At 38.4% G+C, this 22,525-nt stretch overlaps 1 protein-coding gene across 2 annotated transcripts in view; it reads right to left on the bottom strand.

Moving 5' to 3' along the window:
- Positions 1-2,429: 2,429 nt before the first annotated feature.
- Positions 2,430-22,525, bottom strand: part of GABRA4 (gamma-aminobutyric acid type A receptor subunit alpha4) — a 36,393-nt gene continuing 16,297 nt past the window's right edge. For both annotated transcript variants that reach the window (XM_065633300.1, XM_065633299.1), the window contains exons 8-9: positions 19,593-19,852; positions 2,430-2,963 (exon numbers count right to left, since the gene is read on the bottom strand). In XM_065633300.1, coding sequence (XP_065489372.1) covers positions 2,430-2,963; positions 19,593-19,852 — 794 coding nt within the window. The remainder of the gene's footprint in view (positions 2,964-19,592; positions 19,853-22,525) is intronic.

The raw sequence follows: 22,525 nt of genomic DNA, 5'->3' as shown, positions 1-22,525 counted from the left end.
TCTGTGGCATCACTGCAAATTTCTTCCAAAATGGAAGCATAGAAATAAATATTTGGAATCTACTAAATTTTGCAATCCTTTTTTCCTCCTTAGAAGTCTTTAAAATAAAACAGGAACTACAAATGAATCCAAGCAGCACATTTAGATTAATCTTGGTCAAATAGCCTGAACCAGTGTTGATCCTACTGAACAATGCACTGAAAATGCTGATTATACAATCAGTATACAGGGATGGGTGGAAGGAAGAGACAGCTGTTTCTAGTGAATTGTTCAAAGCTCTGCCTGAGAGAAAATATCCTTCGTTTTCATCATAGAGGAAAGCAGAGTAATTTCAATAACTTCTGTCACAAACACTAGGTTCTCAACACAGAAGGCCATTGTTCTTCATACTAGAAATATTTTATCATTTGTGCAATTATGATCAATAATTGCCAAAGGATTAGCGTTGTTTCTCCTGGCTAACAAAATAAACAAACGTCTTCTATATTATCTTCTGTTCTGATAAACTGCAATAATGTGACCAAATCAGGGAAGAAACAGCTACAGCAGCCAGAGATACATCCAAAGATGTAAACTACTGCAGTGAGAGACATCTTGCATTGGTGCTCCATTTCCACTTCTGTGCTATGGCATGTGTAATAGTTTTCTAAGGAGTGGCGTAATCTCACACTTCTTCTAGATGTAAAATGCAAAAAGGAAAGGACCACATGTGGCCTTTTCAGGGCACCACAAGTTTAAAAAGACTATGGTAACTGTTTATATCAGTACATCATAGTAAAGTCATGTAAGACATTCCCACATTCTAGCATCGACAGTCCAATGTTATACGTGAGATCACAGTTTGCTTGTGGTCTCCATCAGTCACTTAATCATTACCTGGGCACAGAACCACTCAACACTTACCTGATCTGTCCTCCAGCATAAAACTTTGACAAGAGGCTACTGATCTGGTATTCCAATCAACTGAAGCCATGGATTAGTCCACACTCTTTAAAGGCACAGCCAGATCACAGCTGAGAATTTGGCCTTTGATTTTTACTTGTCACCTGCACAGAAATGCTAACCATTTGCCTAGCCAGATGGACCTGTACAAACATTTTTAGATTTATTACCAGCATATCTTCCACCCGTTCTGGTGAAAAAAATATTTCTGATCAAGATTTCTATCAGGTTTAAATTATTAAATCTTTAATAGTTTCCTCCTTGCATATTGCAATTTGAGATGCTAAGTAAAGCACCCATCTATGCCATAGTTTAAGAGAAACAAATGGATCATAAATAAACATTATTTTTCCCCTCAGGCTCCACCTAGAAACTTTCTTTTCTTGTTTATGTCACAACATTCTTCCACAAAAGAGTGTCTCTCAAACAGTCAAATATGTGCCACAGCCATGCCCATCAAAGCGCAGGAAAATTTGTTTTGCTTAATTTTGAAGCCAGTTTTAAAACCATGTTGAAAATTTAACTTGACTCAAACATTACATGAAGGTGGGGGAGGGAATATGTGTTCAAAGGATATCAGAGGAGTGTGACTGAAAAATATGGAGAAAAAAAGGGGGAAGGAAAGGGGAAAGGAGATACCAAAGCATCCAAATAAAGAACAAAGAATTCAAGTAAGCTGAACATCGTGGCCCTGGTCCCCACCTATCACAATCGATGTAATTTAGGAATAAATCCACTCAAGCTGGTCAGCAAGGTCAAAGAAGAATCACACACTTGAGATCACCTTACCAAATAAAAAACTCCAATTTTGAGAATTACATCATATTTCAGATTTTACAAGGTTCACTCATCCTTATTTTGGAGTGAGAATTTCCCAGGTTGCAACACAAAATAAAGCTTAGTAAAAATATAAGGAGCTCTACAACTCCTTTGCATAACTTTTCTGGAGTTGCACTCTCCCAGGCTGGACTCTCTTTTTCCACTGTTCATTTTCTTCCCCCCCATTCTGCCAATTTTAACATAGTAAGGCAAGTTCTTTCCTAGCAAGCACTGTCAAAATATTCAGGACATTGACCTTACACTCCGAGTATGCAATGCTGTGCCCAGACAGCAGTGCTGAGTGCCTCAGGATTTGTAATAACCAGCATGCATATTCCTAGCAGTCAAGATGTGTTCCACTGCACAGCTGTGTGCCTCTGCCTTTGATTTGTTTTGGGTGCATGTTCCTCCCAAAGGTAAGTTCTGCGTGGCCAAAGTACTCTGAAGAGAGTGATGGTTCACTGCTAGCTGAAGGGAGGAAGACAAATCTGTTACCCATGACTCTGGTAGGAGTTGACTAATCATCCCCAATAACTCCAGCCTTTTCAACGGGAAAGTAGCACACAGCTTTTATAAATAAGAATTATTGACCTTTTTAAATAGTTTCGAAAGAAGAAACTCTGCATCAAATATGAGTATAATTTAGGAACTACTACATAGCAGCAAAACTACATTAGACTTTCCGATTTTTCCATGGTATCCTTGGATAGATACACCACCCAGTAGACCATGTTAAATGCTCCGAAGGTAACAGGAAATAAAATGCGTGCATATTTGTCTATCTTACTCGTGCCAGAGTGGGAGGCAGGGGGAGCAGGTGGTGTGACAGCAGATGGCTTTGCAGATGCTCCTAATGTATTAGGTGTGGTGGTCTGAATCTGCTCCAGTCTAGATCCAAGCAAGTGCTGAATGGAAGGGGATCCAGCTGTGGCATGCTGGGATACAAATCCAGTTAAAATTGGGGTAGAAGGAGGAGCTGGAGGGGTAGCTCTTGCAGAAGATAATGTCTCTGATGCATTGATGCGTGTGAAAGGGTTGGGACTTGATGCAGAAAGAGAGTGGTGTGTAATGTCAGAAGACCCCTGAGCTACAGAGGGAGGGTGGATGGAGCTGTGCCTTGTATCAATTCGGCCCCCACCATCAGCTTCGGACTGTACTGTGGCATTTGTTCTTTTCCTCACATTTGAATTGGCATCTGTACTCTGCAAAGTTAAAATAAAATACTTGTAATGCTTAAAATAAACACTTAAACAAAAGCAATGGAAAACTTATAAACAAGCATTATCAAAATAATACTCACAAATATAACCAGTAGCTTGATCCCGAAGCACAAAGATATCACATGGTCATGAAAATAGATTTAATAGCACATAAAGTGATACACAAGAGTTCCTTTTACCTGTGGCTGGAATACCAGGGTGAACACATTTGATGCATCACACTCCACATGATGTGATACCTATATAAACTTAATACCATGAAGCTAAGGATTCTTTGGTTACAGTTGGGGTTTTTTTACCAGGCTCGTGCTCAAAACAAAATTCTCTGATATTTACCTATTTCTCTGACGATATAAAAACATTCTAGATACAACTTACCAGCCATGATGGTTTACTTCTGCTTTATATCTCTGGAAAAGTAACTACCATATATTAGGAACTCTAGTCTGTCTTCCAGAGCTGATGCTATTAAAATGCAAGTATTTACAAAACCAGGTTACCACATTACCACTCTTTCAGGAAAAAAGGCAGTGCTTTTTCACATCAGCCAAAGGCAATAAATTCTCTATCTGCAAATGAACCAGTGAATAAATCAGCCTTTCATCAACTACTCCTTTCCGTTAATTAACTAAGACAAGTGGTGAATTCTCCATCACTTGATGTCTTCAGGCAAGTCAGGATGTCTTTCTGAAAGATACACTTAAGCTAAATAGTACTTACTAGGTCGGATTAGAAACTGAAATACAGATAAGGAAGGTAATCCTTAAGGATAGGTAATCCAGGAGAGTTTAATATTTTACTGACTTCTGGGAGTGGGACTCAGGCTCTGCCTTTCTTGTCTACATTTAAGAAGAAGCCTAACATCTCCTGAATCTCCTTTTAGAAGAGTTCCTGAAGAACGGACTTTTGAACTTTCAGCCTTGCACCTAAAATATAAACTGTGTTATATTTTAATACTGTATGTGAATATATTTTTTGCAAAGATTCACTGCTTTCCAAAAGACAAAGATTTAATAACAGATGGGGTTATATATGCTCAACAGCAGCAATAGAGGTCTAAATACAGGCAGGACCAAACAATCACTTGTTATATATCAAAAATCACATTTCGCACCTGTCTGATGATATCATTCCCAAGCACTGCCCTGCACCACACCTACTATGCTTTGGCTCCCTTTCCCTTCACCCCTACCGGAGAACCCTGCTAAAGGTCACAGCACAAGGCAGTGGAAGATAAACAGCAATTTCTGTTCTCTCCTTTATTCAACAGCAATTCTCTCCGGCTAAGTGCCAGAGCAGTAACAGAGAAGAACTCAGGTGTTATTCAAGGTACTAGTACCTTGCATAGTGAGAAGAGTGACAACGATGTCTGTTTGTTGCATCAGTTGTGCTTAGCTCTTTGGCTCAAGAAAACAGAAATGGGAGCTGAAAAAAAAAATCTGAAAAAAAGAATTTACAAGAAAAAAAAAAAATCACATCTCCAATACTCCCATCACGGCCAGAATGCTGGTCCCAAATCTTGTTAATTGCAATACAAATCAGTCACTGGCAATACTACTGGCCTGAATTTATCTGCAGCTATCACAGCTATATGCCAGTTCATGGCTGAAGTATTTGCCAACTCATGGTTGATATATCAAAGAATCCCTCTTAGGTTTCACAGTTCTCCCTCCTATATAGAAGCATGTCGATCCCTTTTATTTATTTTTTCTGCATCTGCAATCCAAAGAAGCAGAGGACTGGAATAAACACCAGAGGAAGGTGGTATTTCCTGAAAGCAACACTAATTGTACTGTTTGAAAGACAACCCTGAGTCACTCTTTGGGAAGTGCAGAAGTACACACAGATGTGCAACTTGGATACTTTCACACTAGGGTTGTCAATGACCCAGGAATAAAAAAGCGGCTTTCAAGTCTGCTAAATTGAAATAATAAAGTACAATCAAGACATTTACCAGAGACTTGGTAATACCTGACAGCATATTGCATGTTACTTGAAGGCTTGCGAAGCTAAGCAGATGCAAGCTGTCTGTGTTCACTATCCAAAACGACTCCATGCTATGGCGAAGCTGGCACTAGAGTCATTGAGAGGAGGTGAGTTTTACCTTCTACATGCAGATTCTTGGACAACGTGGCTTTGCTCCAGTGAGATTCTCCTATCATAAAACTCTCAAGCAGTGCCTGGGGAACAAAAGCCCATGGGCTGGGTCAGGGGTTGCAAAGTAGATCTGCACTGGAACTAAGACATGTCCGTCTTCCCTCCTGCTCTCTGCCTACATCAGACTGATAGCTTAGAGGTGGTGGTGCTGGAGAACTCAAGTACCACATCTTCAATCATGCCAAGCACAGCCATAAAAGAATGGTCCCATGAGTAGTACAGAGAATTAAGTGCAATACACAGCTTTTAATGCTCCTGCTCACTTGTACTGTCACCTGTTTTCAACAGTCGCCTCAGCGTCCTTCCCTTCTGTGCATCATCAACCACGGACACTGATAAGACAAACAGGTAACAGTCAGGCTCCTTCTCACATTCCAGTCATCTCCATTTCTTTTGTGGGAACTTGTTTCCATTGATATGTTTGCATAATGCCTCCTCTTTCCCCCACTCCAGCTGTCATCTAAGTGACCAAATAAGAACTATTGCTATTTGATCCACTATTAATTGTATTCTAGAATAAATACTGTAATGGAACATTATCTATGCTATTTCACATGGTCAAAATGTGTAACTGTTTAGAAGTCTACAAGGCATTCTCTTTCTTGTCACTGATACACAAAGACTTCTGTTACTTCAGGAACCATAAGTTTAGAGAGAAACACAGTTTCCTTGTAAGTATTACAATACACACATAAAGCCCAAATAGATAACATTTTAGGATATCACAACGTTGCACTGCATAACAAGTACCAAAAATATGGGTACCTTTTTTGTTAATTCTCTGGAAACCACCTTCCAAGTGCTCAGAGCATGGAAATTAGACATGGTATTTCTAACGGGCTCTACAGACAACATATCACTGAAAACTGGTTGTTCCTGCATAATACCATTGTAATGGTCTGGATTTGTGTTCTTGAATTGAACCTTGTCCTTGAAATGTACTGAAACAAGCAGGTTCCATGGAGAGAGATGTTACATTACACACAGAAAGAGAAAGGTTTTGGCCACTGCTGGAACAACCTGTTCACCATTAATACCCTAGCGGCCCTGGGAACAACTTAAATATTAGAGACAGAAAATCTCCTGGGTCAGTGCTTAGCTCCAATACCTTATGCACCCCAGAAGCCTCGTCTAAGGGGAACACACTCCAACTCCCATCCCCAGTGTGTTTTGCCAAATCAGTGTGCGGCAGTGAAACAAGAGGTGAGCAGCGTGTGCGTCACTGCTCCCATGTTTAACATGCCAGGTGAGCACCCAGCTCTAGGCCTCTCAAAACTGATCGGAATGTACATTCATTGCCAGGGTGGCCTTGCCAGCATGTTGCCCACCACCTCCACTCGTATATCCTTTTCTTGCATTTGCCATAGTCAAGGCTGTATCATGACACAAGCTCATTCTCCTCCTTCAAAGCACTTGGGTGTCTCTCCTGTTTGGTTTCTCCAGTTGAAAAGTTTCTAGCATTAATTCTTGTTATTGTTTGTATGTATGTGACCCCTATATATTCCTCTATTCAATGCTATAACTCTTCCTACGTTAGTCCATACCTCCTCTGTACTGATACTATCTCACAACTCTACATCATTGAAGATTAGTGCCAAGGTCACTAATAAAAATATTAAACAAGGCTGATACCACAGCCAAGCCTTAATGACCTAAATTCTGTTGATATCAGCAAAAGTCAAGTTAACCACTACATTGCAAAACATAGTAAAATGTGACATTCGGTTTGTACTAAGCAAAACATTCCACAGACATTTCAGCTAGGGTGCATACCCCTAGTAAAAGGAGATTGTGACAATGCCAGTCTGACCAACGAAATTATATACATATGTAAAGCACATGCTGTCTTCCAAAATTATTTTACTTAGTCTTTTTAAAAACAACAGCAAGAAACACAAACCTGCTGCCTATCAGCAGCTTTTAGTCTGAAAGCATGAAAACAAGAAATAAAACATGAAAAATCAAATGGAAGGCAAATTAAAATGCAACCCAAGAAATGAAGGGATTATCCAAGTAAAGATTGCTTTCCAAGGGCAAGTCAGGAAATCACTCAACTATCCTGAGCCAACAGAGAGCTGCTGTGCTAGTCCAGATGGGGCTCCACAGGAAATACTGAGTCCACATTTTTTACATTCTCACTCTAGACTGAGAAAGGAACTGATTTTCTGGAGGCATTTCAGTGAGATTTTTGGGAGATATTTAAAATGGTGTTGCAATGCAAAATGGAAGCCTAGAAGCTACCATAAAATGCAGTATGTTACAGCATGCAATGCTAGTCTTAATAAGTTTGATAAAGATTTACCTTCTATAAACACAACAACTTTCTGCTTATGTAAATGATGCCTCACCCTTCCTTTGAAATAGCCTATCATTCTGACTTGGTCCAACCAACTTCACAACCACCACCAAACCAGAAGCTGTAAGTATTTTGCTTTGCTGTACCCTCCTTATCAATATTGATCCTGTCAGGAGAAATCAGCCTCTGATCTCTAACTGGCATAAGCACTATGGATGAGAGTTTCACACATCCTGCATAATCTGAGAACATGATTCCTCTCCATGCATAGCCAAAGTTCTCAAGATCTATGATAATAATTTAAGAATATATATTTTGTTATAATTGTAGGACATATTCATTGGATAAGGCTCTGTGGTTGGCTGGGATACGTTAGTGCCAAGAATCTATAGCACCAATCTCCTGTTTGATTTTTAACAGCCAAGACTGGCAACAGTGAATGCTAAGTTTCAGCCTCCATGGGACTTCAAATGTTTATCACCAAGACTTTGATTTAGGGACACTGAAAGGTACAATATGCCATATGTAGATAGGCGACTGCACTAACAAAGCCAAGGAATTGACCCAACGTAGGGAAATGCAGACTCCAGTCTTTTTCAGAACAGATTGATAATCACTTTTCCTTTCTATCCAAATGATTATTTCATTAGTCTATACAACTTTAAAAAAAAAAAAAAAAAAGGCAAGCGTGGTACAAGAAATTTGGAAACCTACAATTCTATGCATAAGGATACTTTACTGGGGAGGTGGAGGCCACAGGATAGGAGGTTCAAATTCTGCCAAATTCTGCCATGCAACATGCAGTATGCAGAAAGCTTTTAAAATATTTACTGTATTAAAAAGCATAGAGATCTTGCTTTACTTTGAAGCATCACATGCTATTTTGCATGGCTCTTATATTTAAAAAAATTGAAGTGGAGAAAGATACATTCAGTACAAATTCTTCCCATGTTAAAAGTCCTGAGCTAAGAAGCCCTTTTGCTTGTCCCAGAGCACGAAAATAGGAAAACTACATCAATCTCCTTGCAGGTGTGTGTAAAATGTTGTAATTAATGCTGTATCCTTCCCTTGACAAGTGGATTCACATGCAATTGACCATGAATAACACAATGAATGATGTTGTTAGCAGACTTCAAGATAAATCTATGCAATTTATTGCTAAATACTGTGACAGATCTGTGGGACAAATTTGATGGTCACCTTCTGTGACAGAATGTAGAGGAACAACAACCCCCTACAAGTCTGTCTCCAAAAAATCAATTCATACATCATTTGCTTTTCATTTAAGCTCAACTTTGATGGATACTGCTGTTTACTACCACACTAAAATGATGCACAAATGAGTCAATCTAAACTCTTCAACATTTAACAAGGTTTGCACACCATAAACAGCCGCTCACATAATGTGGAAATTCTGAAACTTTCTCTAAGCCTACATAAGCCTTGACTTGAGCCAAAAAAGAGAAGGTACTGGATTGTTTTGTATGTATTACCAGGTTTTCACAACCAAGCCAATTTTGTACTTCAATGAAGTCAAGATTGCAAATTTAGCATGAACTGAAGTAGCATGCAGCAGCTGAGCTGAGATTCATGGGAACAGGATCATCAGCACAGCAATATACAATACTGAACTGACAAACTTAGTCATCTTGTTACAGAACAAAGAGAGCTGGCAACAGCCACAGTGCTTATTCCCTATGATAAAGCCAACCTAGAATCTGTAAAACAAACAAGAACATTATTTAAAAGTCACGTGCCAAGTCCTGGAGAGAATGCAGCAATGATAAAAGTAATCACCAGGGCATCAGGCAACTTTTTTTATACAGGACTGTATTTAAGAATGTAAGCACTGAGCACACTGCAAGCTGTGAGAAATTCTTGTGTTGGTACAGCACTGTACAGTTAGCTCCTTCATACAACTCAAGAGCATCTTCCAATAGCCTGTTAGTGCTCTACATAGCAGCTTTAAATCAGTCTCTGCAATTTTAAATTGCTTCATAATTGTATCCATACAATGGATGCATCCTGTCAGGATGTAAATCCAAAATAAGCAGTTTCTACTGCCTGATCTGACAGAGAATCAGTAGTACTCGGCACCCAAACTCCCCTTCACAAGCCCTCTGGCCACTAGGAAGCACAGCCATCATTAGCTGCTGATAAACAGGTACACATGAAAACTAGGGCCACATATTTGCAGTATAATTCAGAGATATTCTTCTAGTCCACCCCAGCACTCTTTGGAAAATAGCTCAGCAGTCCTGGAGCTGGATATACAGACACTTCAGAAGATGTGTGTCATCCTCGTCCTATGACTGACTTTAACAGCAACATTGCACAAGGTCCCAGGGATGCTTTTTCACCATTTGTTTGCTCACACAGAAAGTTCATTGCTCCAGGTCAATACCTTTTCTAGACCCTTATCAGATCTTTGACACAGGATATTCACAAAAGTGGTATCTCTCTCCGGGACAGAGGTAGTACAATATTTAAAGTAGTAGCTTCTATTTGCTCAGGGATAAATTCACAGTAGAACTTAGAAGTCAAAACACCACCATCTGGTACCAGTCCTAGAGGGAGAGAGCTAATGCTTCAACATCCAGCAAGCAGCTGTCAAAGCTGAAGAGAAATGCCCTGGGTAGGATTCACAGCCTAAATTATGTGCCTTTGCAGAAGCAGCCATCCAACTGTACCCGGCACTTTCAGCTCTGAGCTCTTTCCTCAAGCTAGATAGCTAAGTCACACTGTAAACAAAGACACAAAAAGATTCTGTCCTCCTCTAGGAACCCGTTGACCAGAACGGGAACATAGGTTTGGTGATTGGAGACATCATATCTGCCCCAACTGTCGCAGGTTTATCAAGACAGGCTTCCCACATCTCAAGTGCTTCCCAACCAGGCTACAGGGTATTCTAGGCCAAGTGATTCTCTTTCATTGTTATAGGTATGCATTCTGCACACTTCAATCTCGCCCTTCCAGTGCAGTACAGACTCAGACAAGCTAGCTCCAGAATCTCCTTCTCCCTGGCCCCATATGAATTATTTACCATAAGAAGAGCAGCTTCAATAGGAACTCAACAGCCCGTGGACTACCTGGCAATCTGGTTACTAATACATTTCTCCAAGACACAGTCCCATGTGGCGTTTGTGGGAGGCTGAATCTAACAGACCTGCTGGCCACTCAGATGAAACGGAGTAGGTATTTTTCCACCTAAGATGCATGGCAAAAACATTGGAAGGAGCAAGTCAGTTCTGTACATGCCTATCTAGGGAAATTTAGTAATTAAACCTTTTTTAATAAGTGTCTGATCACCATTTTAGATACTTAATCTCTCTTTAAAAAAAAATGTGAAAAGGGTACCACAATCAAAGCAGTTCTAAAATTGCACAGAATTTTAATTGTTTATTAGAATAATCAAGTATAACAAAGAGGAGTTACTATAATTAAGTGAAAAATGGACAGTAAATAAACATCTTTATTCCTCGCTGTTAATTTTGCAAGGCTAAGATTAGAGTCTTCTGTGACTATTAAACCTTCAATGAGATGGAGGTAAATTAATACATAGGAAGGTCAGTGATGTGCTATATGAAAGCATAAGTTTCCCAAATTGGGACATCTCAATTAATTCAAATGAAAACCCATGCAAAAACTGGAAGACTTAAAGCAAAGACAAGTCTGGCATTACTTACTGTTTAGCAGCAACATGAAAATAGTTTGTGTGGTAATTTAGTAATATTTTCCTATTAAACACTACCATGGTGGTTTTTATTCTTACCATTCCTTCCTAAGAAAACAGTCTGTTCTTCTGGGAGGACATTATATAGCCTGCCAAATTCACACCATTTGACATTTACCAAGGAAGTAGCATGTTGTCATCAGTGTAAATAATGCTGCTTGTCCCAAATCCCACTGAGTCACCATATTGCCATGCTGCTAGCAAATGCACAACTTGGAGGAGAAATCTACCATGTTTTACTACTATGTTGTGGAGCCAGTCAATCAAAATTTTACTGGAATAGTACTAGAGATTTTGTTTTGCCTTACAGAGCCCTGGAATATGACCAAAAAAGCTCCACCTGCCACAAAGTGCAATAAATTCTAGTCCACAGTTTTAGCAGTGCAAAGAGCAATGGAGATTACTTGGAGAGGAAAAAGTGAGGGGAGATAGCTATAAGAGCCAGTCCACCATCCATGCTGCTCATTTTACAATCTGAATCATGCGATGTGAGGTGGGGAAGAGGTAAAAAGAGCACTTCATCTTATGTTCCACCATTAGGCCTAAAGTGCACAACAGAGAAGAAAAGTGAATTCAAGGTTATTAAAGAGACATAAATTAGAAGAACCTTTTCTCAAGAAATGGATGCCAAATAAGGCCGTCTACCTGTGTGGTGCTTAAGAGCCATATACATGCATACGTATGTGTACGTATGTAAATGTAAGATGCATGTATATGTTTCTTAAGCATTTGTATTCATTATTCTTAAATATTTTATTTATATCATGACAAAAATGAAACAACCAAAAATATAACTATGGCAAGAAATAATAAATCTATTAGGATAGGTCATGTGCTAACCAAGAGATGCTCTGTATAACATCTATGAAAGGAAGAAGAACAGTTGATTAGGGACAAAAGACCTTCATTATTTCCTGTATCTTTCAATTTTCAGTGACCTTAAAGCTGTAGTTAAATTTGCTTCAGTAGTTTGCTGAAAATGCCTTGAACACTCATTGCCTTGTAGATTTTCCCAAGGCTCTCAACATTTATTTCTTCTGACTCCAATTTTCCCAGTGTAAAAATGAAGTCAGCTAGCAACCTCACACACAGCTGTGAAACTCAATTGCAATTTGCTGTCATTGGGCTCACAAGTATCAAAAACTCTTTGTGGAGGGGAAACAAAACTGAAATTTAAATATAAATACAGAAAAAGGTTTAAGGAGAAAATATGAAAAGTCTTGTGCTCAAAGGCTTCATTTCATGCTAATCATCATAGGGAAAACTATAAACTCCCTGATAACTTGCATTGTAAGGGATACTGAACAATCTGAAAATCTTATGCCTTTCACTGTTCTGACTTGGTGTTTCTGAAAGGCTACTTAACATTTGCCTCTACAAAAAAAAATTTTAAAAAAAAAGGAAATTGCAATTAGATCAATATAAAACCTATCTTAATGTCCGCAACTGATATTAGCATGCAAATAACTTTTAATATTAAACAGGAACTTGTATTTTTTTTTAATTCTAATAATGTAACCATAAGGAATAAGTTTTTCGGAGCATGGTAGGCTTCTTTTTCCAGCAGATCAGCACAATGACAGAGCAAGGCATTTAAGAACATTTTTTAGAATTTAAATCAATGGGGTTTAGTATTTTCTAGAATAACACTGGAAAGATTAATATTACTGAGTTATGCTTTGGTCTCCAAAATAAAAGCCTTATCCTAATACCATTTAAATTAAGTCTTCTATTAACTACAGTAAATTCTGTCAGGTATTTGAGCAACAGACAAATAACAGCCAAGCATATCCCTCATTCTCTCACCTACTATCATGGTAGTTCTTTATAATACTTGTAGAAATTGAAAAGTGAGCAATTATCACATTTCCTAGTAAGGGTTGGAGGAGACAGCACTCCAGCAGGGTTTTTTGTTTACTTATAAATCAAGTGTTGAAACTAAACTCCTGCCTTTTTTTGGTGTGTATATTATATAGTTAAAAAAAAAAAAAAAAAAAAAACGAAAAACAAAAAACCACCACAAAACCAAACCGCCACAACACACATCTCCACTACCAATAAGAAAAAGAGTAATTCCTCAGCTCTGAATTCCAGCACTTTTGTTCATTTTATTAACACCCAACCATTTTTTACCTTCATTATAACTGAACTCTGGAATTCAATAGAGTTTACGTCACAGTTAAGTTGGGTCAGAATCTAGCCTCAAACCTAATACTACGTTGAGTACTTCCAGTAATTACTCTGCTCACTTTGCAGTAGACAAATGTTTCTACTTCCACTGTAAATTTATTCCACTACTCAAGCATGGTAAATGCAGAGCAATATCAGATTCTTGGAAAGAAACAATTTTTTTTCATATAGCACTTTAATTTGTGCTATTTAGAAAGACACACTATGTGAAATACTAAGAAAGCCATTTTCAATTGTACACCCCACATTTATGCCCCAATCATATTGTTTGAGCAGATGTTTAGCTTTTACATTGTAAGTAGTGCCAGTTGTTGGGCAAGACTATCCAAGTCTAGAGACCTGAGTAGAAAACAAAAACAAAAGAAAAACAGCAACAAAAAAAAGCCAAGCACACAAAGCATCGTACCTGAGCATCACAGCTAATAAAATATTTTAAGAACCATTTTTGATCCATTCTATCTTCAGATATCCAAACATTCAAAGTTCCCACTAGGTCACTGCAGCCTTACCAAGACAGGCATTCACTCCTGTCTTTCAAATAGCCTTCAGTCTGAAATGTGTCAGTTGTTTATGAGCTGCATCCACTCTCACCCTACTTAAACATGACGCTAGCATATTATGACTGCAAATCATTGACAGCAAAAATGTTGACTAATGAAACTAGACAGAAAATTGTTGACATGTCAAAGAAATTACTCACATGGCACCGCAACCTCCCTTTGTATGGTCCTGTCTTTATATTTGCATGAACTCTACACTTTCTTGAACCTGAAGTCCTTCATTAGGATCCGAGTTTTAAATGCCACTGCCCTAAAAAACCCTGAACCATAACACCCAAGGCTGTGGAGAAGTAGTGAAGGAGCAAAAAATTATTAATATATGAAAAAAACCTGAAATGCTCTTCTAACTGAAGGCCTATTCAAGTCATACAGAAGAGGTAGGCTACACATCCACACAGGGAGTTCAGTAAGCAGACCGTCACCTTTGTGGTCAAAGTACAGCCATTAAGAGCTAACTGCTCTTTGGATAACTCCCTCCACATATGAGGCAAGCAGGTTCATCACCACTTCTTGATTTGCTAGGACAGGGGAAGCTATTATTCTAGCAGCCCAAGGAAGAAGCAAAGAAATTAAGCAGAAATACTCTAGATCTGGTATATTTTGTGCACCTCTCTTCACTACAGAATTTGTCTACATGTTCAAATGAAGTTTGGGTTCAAAGGCTAAAATTTCCACTTCCACTTACAGTCTAAGTCTTAGACACAAGAGCGTATCTGCTGTAGTTTCAGCATTAATCAACTTCAGAGATTAAGAACAAAAAAATAGCACAAGCATGCACTAAAAACATCAGTATCCAGCCTATGGCCTCTGGATTGTACCCAGCCCATCAGAACAATCTATCCAGCCGAATCCTGGCTCTGGAAGTCATGAGATGGGGCACAGCATTGGGCATGAGGCAAACTAATTGCTCTAGACAAACTGGTCTAGGCATCTCTTCACCAAAAGCTGCCAAAGGATCCTCAACTTCCTCCCACCTACCCTATCATGTAACTCAAGCTGTGTCCATCATAGGACTAAAAGACAAGTACTTCATATCACAGAAAATACATCTTAATCACATGAAAGCACATATGCAGGTTGCCCACATGACAATGTTTCTTGTAAACTTCTCAGGTACATGCCAGTCACTTATCACCCCAGCATGGATGGTCCTATTAAGAAGAGGAGTGTGCACCTACGTGGCAGTAAAGAGCCTGGCCCTTGAGTTACTCCATTAGATGCTATGGGGCTTACTCAAGACAACATGACAGTTAACTGCCTTCAGAAAACAGGAAGAAAGTTTGAGAGTTACAGTCTACTTGTGACCGAGTTTGAAGAAATTATTCCATTCAAAAGGTTCATTTGAGTCTGACCTGTTTTTTTTTCCAAGTTTCACACTCTTTTAACAAACAGCTGAGGTTGAAGCTCACACCAACAGTGTTTAGGAGCCGATTTTTTGAAGACATTTTCAGTAGCATTCTTCATCTCCAAAACTGGGTAGTCTTTAAAAATAAACTTCATACAAATACAGTGAAAAGGAAATAGTGCAAAAGCATAAAAATAGACTCAGGAGTCCAATAATAAACTATAAATCATTCATTGTCATCACACTGACTTGCAACAACACTTCTGCTTTTAGTAAAGAAAGAAGTTCAGAACATTTAGGGACAGGTTCTTTCCTTCTATCCTCAAAGCAATTTAACTTGCTCCCAAGACAAGGAAATCACAGGAGACCACCGTGTAAGTCATCTGTCTTGGCTTAGACAGACTCCGGTACTATCTCGCTGTGCCTGACAAGAAGGGATGAGTGAGGCTGTTCAAGTCCCTTGTGAACTCAAGGCAGATCTCAAACAAGCTTGGGTCCGGCTCACAGGATGTCTACTGCAGAATGGCACTTGTCCTTACCCAAAGACATTAAGTTTGTATCAGAAAGTTATAGGCAACAGAATAAAAAGTTGCAATGGAGTGGAGAGGGGGAGGAGCGTAAAAAGAGGCTGCATAATACCATGGCTAAAACTAAACCAAGTGATAGAGGAGCATGGACTGCATCTGCAGGCACTACAGGCTTGCTCCTGCCACCTCCAGCCCAGTAAATTAGCTTGACACCAGGATTTTTTGTTGGAATTAACACAGTTCAGATTACTTAGCTCTCCTCTGAAATTCATTTAATGATTACTGTAATCAATATCTTGATCAGTCATACCCATCAAGTGGCTCAAGAAAAGTAAACTTAATTACACAAGAGAATAACTTCGAAAAGCATATAGACCACGTTTGCTACACTAAAGGCATAATAGTTATGATGAAGAAATACATAGCATGAATGCACATATCCCAAATCATTTGATCATAATGACAGGAGTTGCCTTTGATCCAAGACAACTGGAAAGGTGTTTTTGACTGAAAAGAAAAAACAACCCACCACCAAGAATTCTAATTAGCATGAGTAATATATGAGCTGATTCAATATAGAAAACCCACTTTGATTCTATGGTTAGAAACTGGTCAAACACATACATGTCAAAAAAGGGCTTCCAATTACATGCGATTTATGTTACCACAATTTACTATTAAAATGCCTAATTTGTAGTACTATTAGAGAGTAAAATCCCTATAGTCTATAGCAAATCCAGTTTCACAGCCCAACTTGCTCACTTCTAGAAACCCTCTAGGACAATCCCACCATGTTACTGTAGAGAAAAAAAAATTAAATCCACATAACCATACAGTGAATAATGCAGAATCAACAGCCCATAAAATGAACCCCCCCTTGTTTGTTTTCCTTAATAGCCTCAACTGCTCTGTATTCTTCATGTTTTCAGGACACCTATACAGATGAGGCCTCAACTACGAAAAGCCAAGGCAGCTACCTTTATGCCATTTCAAGGCAGGCAGAAGTACAGAGCTAACAGGCATAAGATTTGGATTTCCCCCTCCAAGTAGTAGAAGATCCAAAGCAGGTTGCCAATAATGAGATATGCACCAGAAAGAACTGTAGGGTTTAGGTATTTTGGCACCTTCTTTCCCAGTTGACACATGCTTCCTCCCTGGGCTAAGTGAAGATTTTTAATTTTGAGAGACTGGCAAATTTACCAGATTAGGCAAAGTCTGTTTGAAAAGTTTCAAGTTTAAATTAAAACTTTTCCTTCAGCTCTGGCAATTGTATTGCTAACAACAGAAATTCTAGCACAATAGTGGCAACATAGTACAGACTTCTTTCAAACACTAACTAGGTTAAGAAATCAAAGCCTATCATTTAGCTATGGAGATAAAGTGCATAGTCTTTATGTTAAGAAACAAAGCTTACTGATTACATGCTACAGTCAGGCTATTGTCTTGCATTCTTTGTGCACCACAAACTCACAGGGAAGCTGAGATTCTGTTATCTCTAGTAAATCAGCACTGATTAGACAGTACACATGCAGAAAAAAAAAATCAGATTAATAATACAGCATAAGAAAATTCTAGATTAATCTTCTATAAGCAAAACTAAAAATTTTAAGGAGAGGACTATATTACATGTCATGTTGAAAAGCAGAGTCTAACAGGCATATTAACTTCTAATGAATTAGAACAGCCATATTAGCTTCTGTTCTACACAGCAGGAGACCCGAACAGAAGTCATGCCCTAGTCAAAAAAAGGACTGCACGGTAGGTAAGCCTTCATAACAGTACCTGCAGGTTCACCCTGTACCCCTGTACTGGAAGAGGAAAGACTCAAGTTTTAGCATAGGCATAATTGGAGAAAAATTCATTAAAAAATTACAGTTCAAAGTACAATCAACATTATAACTCATTTACTCATAACATTAATGCATGACCCTCCAAAAAAGTAGATTGCTCCTTTGAGTGATTTCAAAATTCCCAAACCTGTAAGCACACTACCATGTTTGTCACTGAGGTATTAATTAAGCAGTGGAATAGAATTGTTCACATCTCATTCTATCTAGCTTTCGAGTTGGGTGAAGCTGTGTGTGTTCTGTTGTTGCTGTTGTTAAAAGAGAGAGAGAAAGAGAAGTTTCTCCTAAATGTGTACAAACGGCTAAGCCATGATACAAGACTGATTTACAGCAATTCTGACCATGAATCAAAACAGTTTGGTTAAGCCTCCATCATTGCTACCTGAGAAAACTACTATTTTTTCCTTTTCTTTTAATTGACTCTTATAAATAAACCTAGGATGAAACTGTTCTCATGTAATTTATTTTCCTATATACGCAAGTAAAAGCTATCACCAGAAGTAGTACTTATTAACATCACTCAGCAGTGCCCGAGATACTAAACTGCACGCTGTACAATCAAGCTTAGCATAAACTAATGGCACTAATACCTCTAGTGACACAGCGAACTACACACTACTATAAACATACTTTTTTTTGTTCCCATCTCTTACTAGCAGCCAGCAGAGTGACGACTAACCAACTCTTCAGGAGCACATCTATCCTTTTAAACAGAAATGGGAGCTAACAGAACAACACAGCCAGGAGATTGAAAACAGTAATAATTTACGGGGAGCAAAGAAGAGGAAGAAAAATGGAAGTGGGTGGACAGCAGCTGAGCAGCGATAGCAAATGGAGGGGGTGGAAAGGCAGAAGAGAGCAGATGAATAGGGAAGAAGATAAATGAGACGCGAAAAGAGACAGAAGACAAAATTACCAAGAGTTAGTCTAAAACAGCGGTTCTTAAATCATGGGTCAGACAAAGGAAATTACAAAGTCAGCCTGACAGGAAGAGTAAATTACAACACCGCTGTCAGTATCTTACTTCTTGAGTGCTGTTGCCAAAAGTCAGCCATGGTTCGGAATTACTGGCCTGCCCCATAGCCAGTGCAAGTGCTGTCATGACTTTGTTAGCCAGGTGTCTCGTAGAGAGAAGGAGTGATGCAGCAAAGATTAAGCATATGGAAATGGGAAAGGGAGGACAGAAGAATTACCCATGAGCTCAAGTGGAAATGAGATCGAGCCTTTATTAACTGGTCCGCACACTAAGATAGCTACCACACAAGTCACAATTTATCTGAAGCACTATGAAAGCTGGAAAGCATTTTGTTAAACAGAGCCCCAAAACCCTTTCAAGAGTTGAGGCGAGCTCCTGTGCAAAGATACACAAACTACATAAAAATGAAATCAATGGTGGACACAAAGGTTTCATCCAGTATTCTTCAAGAATTCCTGAAATTGTAACTGATGAAGAAAGAAAACTCTACATAGACAATACATGGAATGAAAGGAGAACTGTGATGTCTAGGGAAGTGCTTCAAGCTACAACTGCAACACTTTAGCTTATTTTAATTCATTAAAGACATTAGCCACATAAGGTAACATGCTGCCCTTATAATCTGTAATATCTTGGTCTGTATAATCAGTCCAATCAGAATTAACATGCAAAGGGAAAGTTTCCTAAAGATACCTATTCTAACCAACTCTCCCCAAAACATAACTAAATATAGAAGAGGCTGCAGGTATGGATGGACACAACCTCCTCCTCTCCCCTGAGTTAATCCAATAATGCAAGTAAGAATTAAATCATGTTTTATAGGTTTTTATCATTGAATGTAGTGTAGCAGCCACCTTCCACTAGGCTGACTTAGGCTGCGTCATTAGCTCAGAGGGAAGCTGCAAGGAAGTTAAAGGCTACTATTTACCAAGAAACACTAACAAAAAGACAGAAAATGTTCGTATAAGCTGAAAACATACCGTGAGTGTCTCTTCTGTACTTCTTTCTCTTTGTACTGGAGCAACTGGAAATTCAAGAAGGGATTTTACCGTCTTCCTTTTGGCTTTTTCCATTTGAATATTAGTAAAATAGTTGACAGCAGCAAACTCAATAAGAGCAGAGAACACAAAGGCGAAGCAGACCGCTATGAACCAGTCCATGGCAGTAGCATAGGATACTTTTGGCAGTGAATGTCTTGCACTGATGCTCAGTGTCGTCATTGTCAACACTGTCGTTATTCCTTCAAAGAAATAAAGCAAAAAGCACTGCTGAATCTGAGTAAAATGAAGTGAAAATAGATAAGCATCTTGGAACAAAGACTTAAAATCACTTTAGCGTCTTTCTCTGCTGCTTGTAAATAGTGCATTAGATTTAAGTTACAGCAACCATCTTATATCTATGAGCAACTATGCACATAAAATAGTTAAACAGATTTTTGAAGGAGACAAGGAAAACCATGACTTCAGCACATTATCTACAGTTCACATGAAGAAAACGTGGAAGCCTTCATTTCATATTTTTTCATGTCAAGTTCAGTAGAATTTCTCATAAAAAGTTATTTTCTAAACATTTGAAGATAATTTTAGTTGTTAAATAAGGGAGGGCTCCTCAGACTGCAGCAAAAACATGGGTTTTCCTGTAATGGATTCGGAATGTCACCTATGAGTCTGCGTCTGTTCCTCTGATCCTACTCATGATCCAGGTGCTGTTAAGTCATGGCAAATTATTTCAGCACTAAGGAAAATTAGAATATTATGTTAACAACTCTGTTAATTAAGAAACCATCACCTTATGTTTTAGACCCTTCTGCTACTAGTCAACGGATGAAATTTAATTAGAGTTTCATCTACTGAAAGAACAACTTTTTAATTAAAGTGTATAAGCATGAACACTGAACTCAAAATACGACCACGGTAATGCTTCAAATCAAATACCTGCTGTATAAAACCAAGGTATGGGGTCTTTTTCTCCCCTTTTTCATCCAAAATATCCCATATCATACGAATGTTGAATACAGAGTATACAGTGAACACTGCATAAATCCTACCACAATAACTTCAAGGAAGACTGACTACAAATGGAGATATCTTTACTCTTATGAAAAGAACACTGTACTCATTTTAATTCAAGATGAAATGAATATATGCAGAAGAATTCAAAATAATTAAGAGCATGTTTTTCAACAGGATCCTCACATCCCCTGTTGCCTAAATGGTGCTATTCCATCTGGGTAATCTGATATAAAAAAGCTTCACCTAGACACTGCCACACAGAGAACTGGATACAATGAAATCAGTCCTTCCTACTGAAGAAGAAAAAAAGAAAAGAAAGTAACAGCTAGTTCATGAAAGCACAAAGAATATCTCAACAAAAACTCAGCAGGATAAAAACACAGATGCAAGCTCACAAAACCTTCAGTGGGAAGGTGTTGAAAAACACACTACTGAAAATGTTTAAGATTGAGAAAAAAAAAATATGGAAAGATGGGTTTGGGGTTTGGTTGGTTGGTTGGTTGTTTTTTTTTTCCTGGAAGAGAACCACCCCTGCTCATCCCTGTCCTTCCCAACTCTGCCTTTGTCCACTTCAAGTAAATAGTTTGTTTGAATTGCCTTTCTAAAGATATTTGTTTAACAAATGTAAAATTGGGGTGAAGTGACTTGAATGATCAACCATTCCCCAAATACAAGGAGGACAGAAGAGGCCATGACAGTATTATAGTTCACTGCCACAGTCTTCATCAAATTTCCCTCTATTAAATCATTCTGCTAGGAGACCTGCACTTGCCACTGCAAATGCCCTTGGATATGTGACATAGGGATTTACAGGGTAGGGAATTAAGTTCTGGTAAAAAATATTATATATACACATGACTTGCATAATAATTATCCAGAGCAAAATACTTGCATGCTTCTGATTAGAAATACACATAAACATATAAAAATATATTAAGAGTATTTTAATATAAAAATTAATGTTAAAAAAACTGTTTTGAAATTACTGCTGTCTTTCCTCTAACAACACCAATGTCTCACAATCACCAGATTCAGGTGTCTGAAGCTCTGACTGTGGAAATCACAACCTGATGTACCTTAGTTCCTCGTGTATCCTTCCTCTGTTACGTTTGCCAAGTTCTCCCTAATCACGCAGTGTCTAATGGAAAGACTTTTTGGTTAGCGTCTTCTGACAGTTCCTCTAGAAACCTGGTACCATAGCAGGTATTCTGGCTTCATCCAGATAATTTTCAATTATCACATTTTGTCTGTAAATATACATTCTACCTTTTGAGTTCACAGCAATACCCCCTTCAAAAAAAGCACCCTTATTCAACATCACAGCAAAGGCATGTGAAGTGACATACTATTATGCCTAATGTAATGCTGGAGTTGAGAAGTTCTCATTAGGGTTCTTATTAGGTTTACACGTTGTTTCTCCTATAACTAATCATCGACCTTGTCTAATCTGTGATATGGAACAGTGTTCTGACTCCACTTACATGTCTGAATGGGCCATCACATCGAAACATTAATTCCTATCAGTCTTGCCAGCATCTATCTATCTATCTATCTATAGAAAGGCTTTTTGCAGAATATTCTCTTCCTGATTAGTCCTGCTTTTGACTACAGTACATTATAAAAATCAAGATATTGCTCCATAAAAACTGCTTTTAAAAATGGTTTTATCCTACTTCTTTGTGAGGAATCGTATTTCCATTTAATTTCTTATGCTTTCCCTTTCATAGAAGTTTTTTTGGTTTTTATTTTCAGAGTTCATTGTAGCATCTCCTTCAACCCCTATTTTGATGAGGGCAATTTTAATATCTTGTAGTAATTTTGCTTTTTGAATTCATTTTCATAATGGCAATGGCAGAAAGGAGAGAAAAGCATTAAACATTAAATAACAGTAACAGAATCTA

The sequence above is a fragment of the Caloenas nicobarica genome, chromosome 4 (assembly GCF_036013445.1).
Source record: "Caloenas nicobarica isolate bCalNic1 chromosome 4, bCalNic1.hap1, whole genome shotgun sequence".
NCBI lineage: Eukaryota > Metazoa > Chordata > Aves > Columbiformes > Columbidae > Caloenas > Caloenas nicobarica.
Note: the sequence above shows the minus strand (reverse complement) of the source record. Positions and strands in the feature narration are given on the sequence as shown.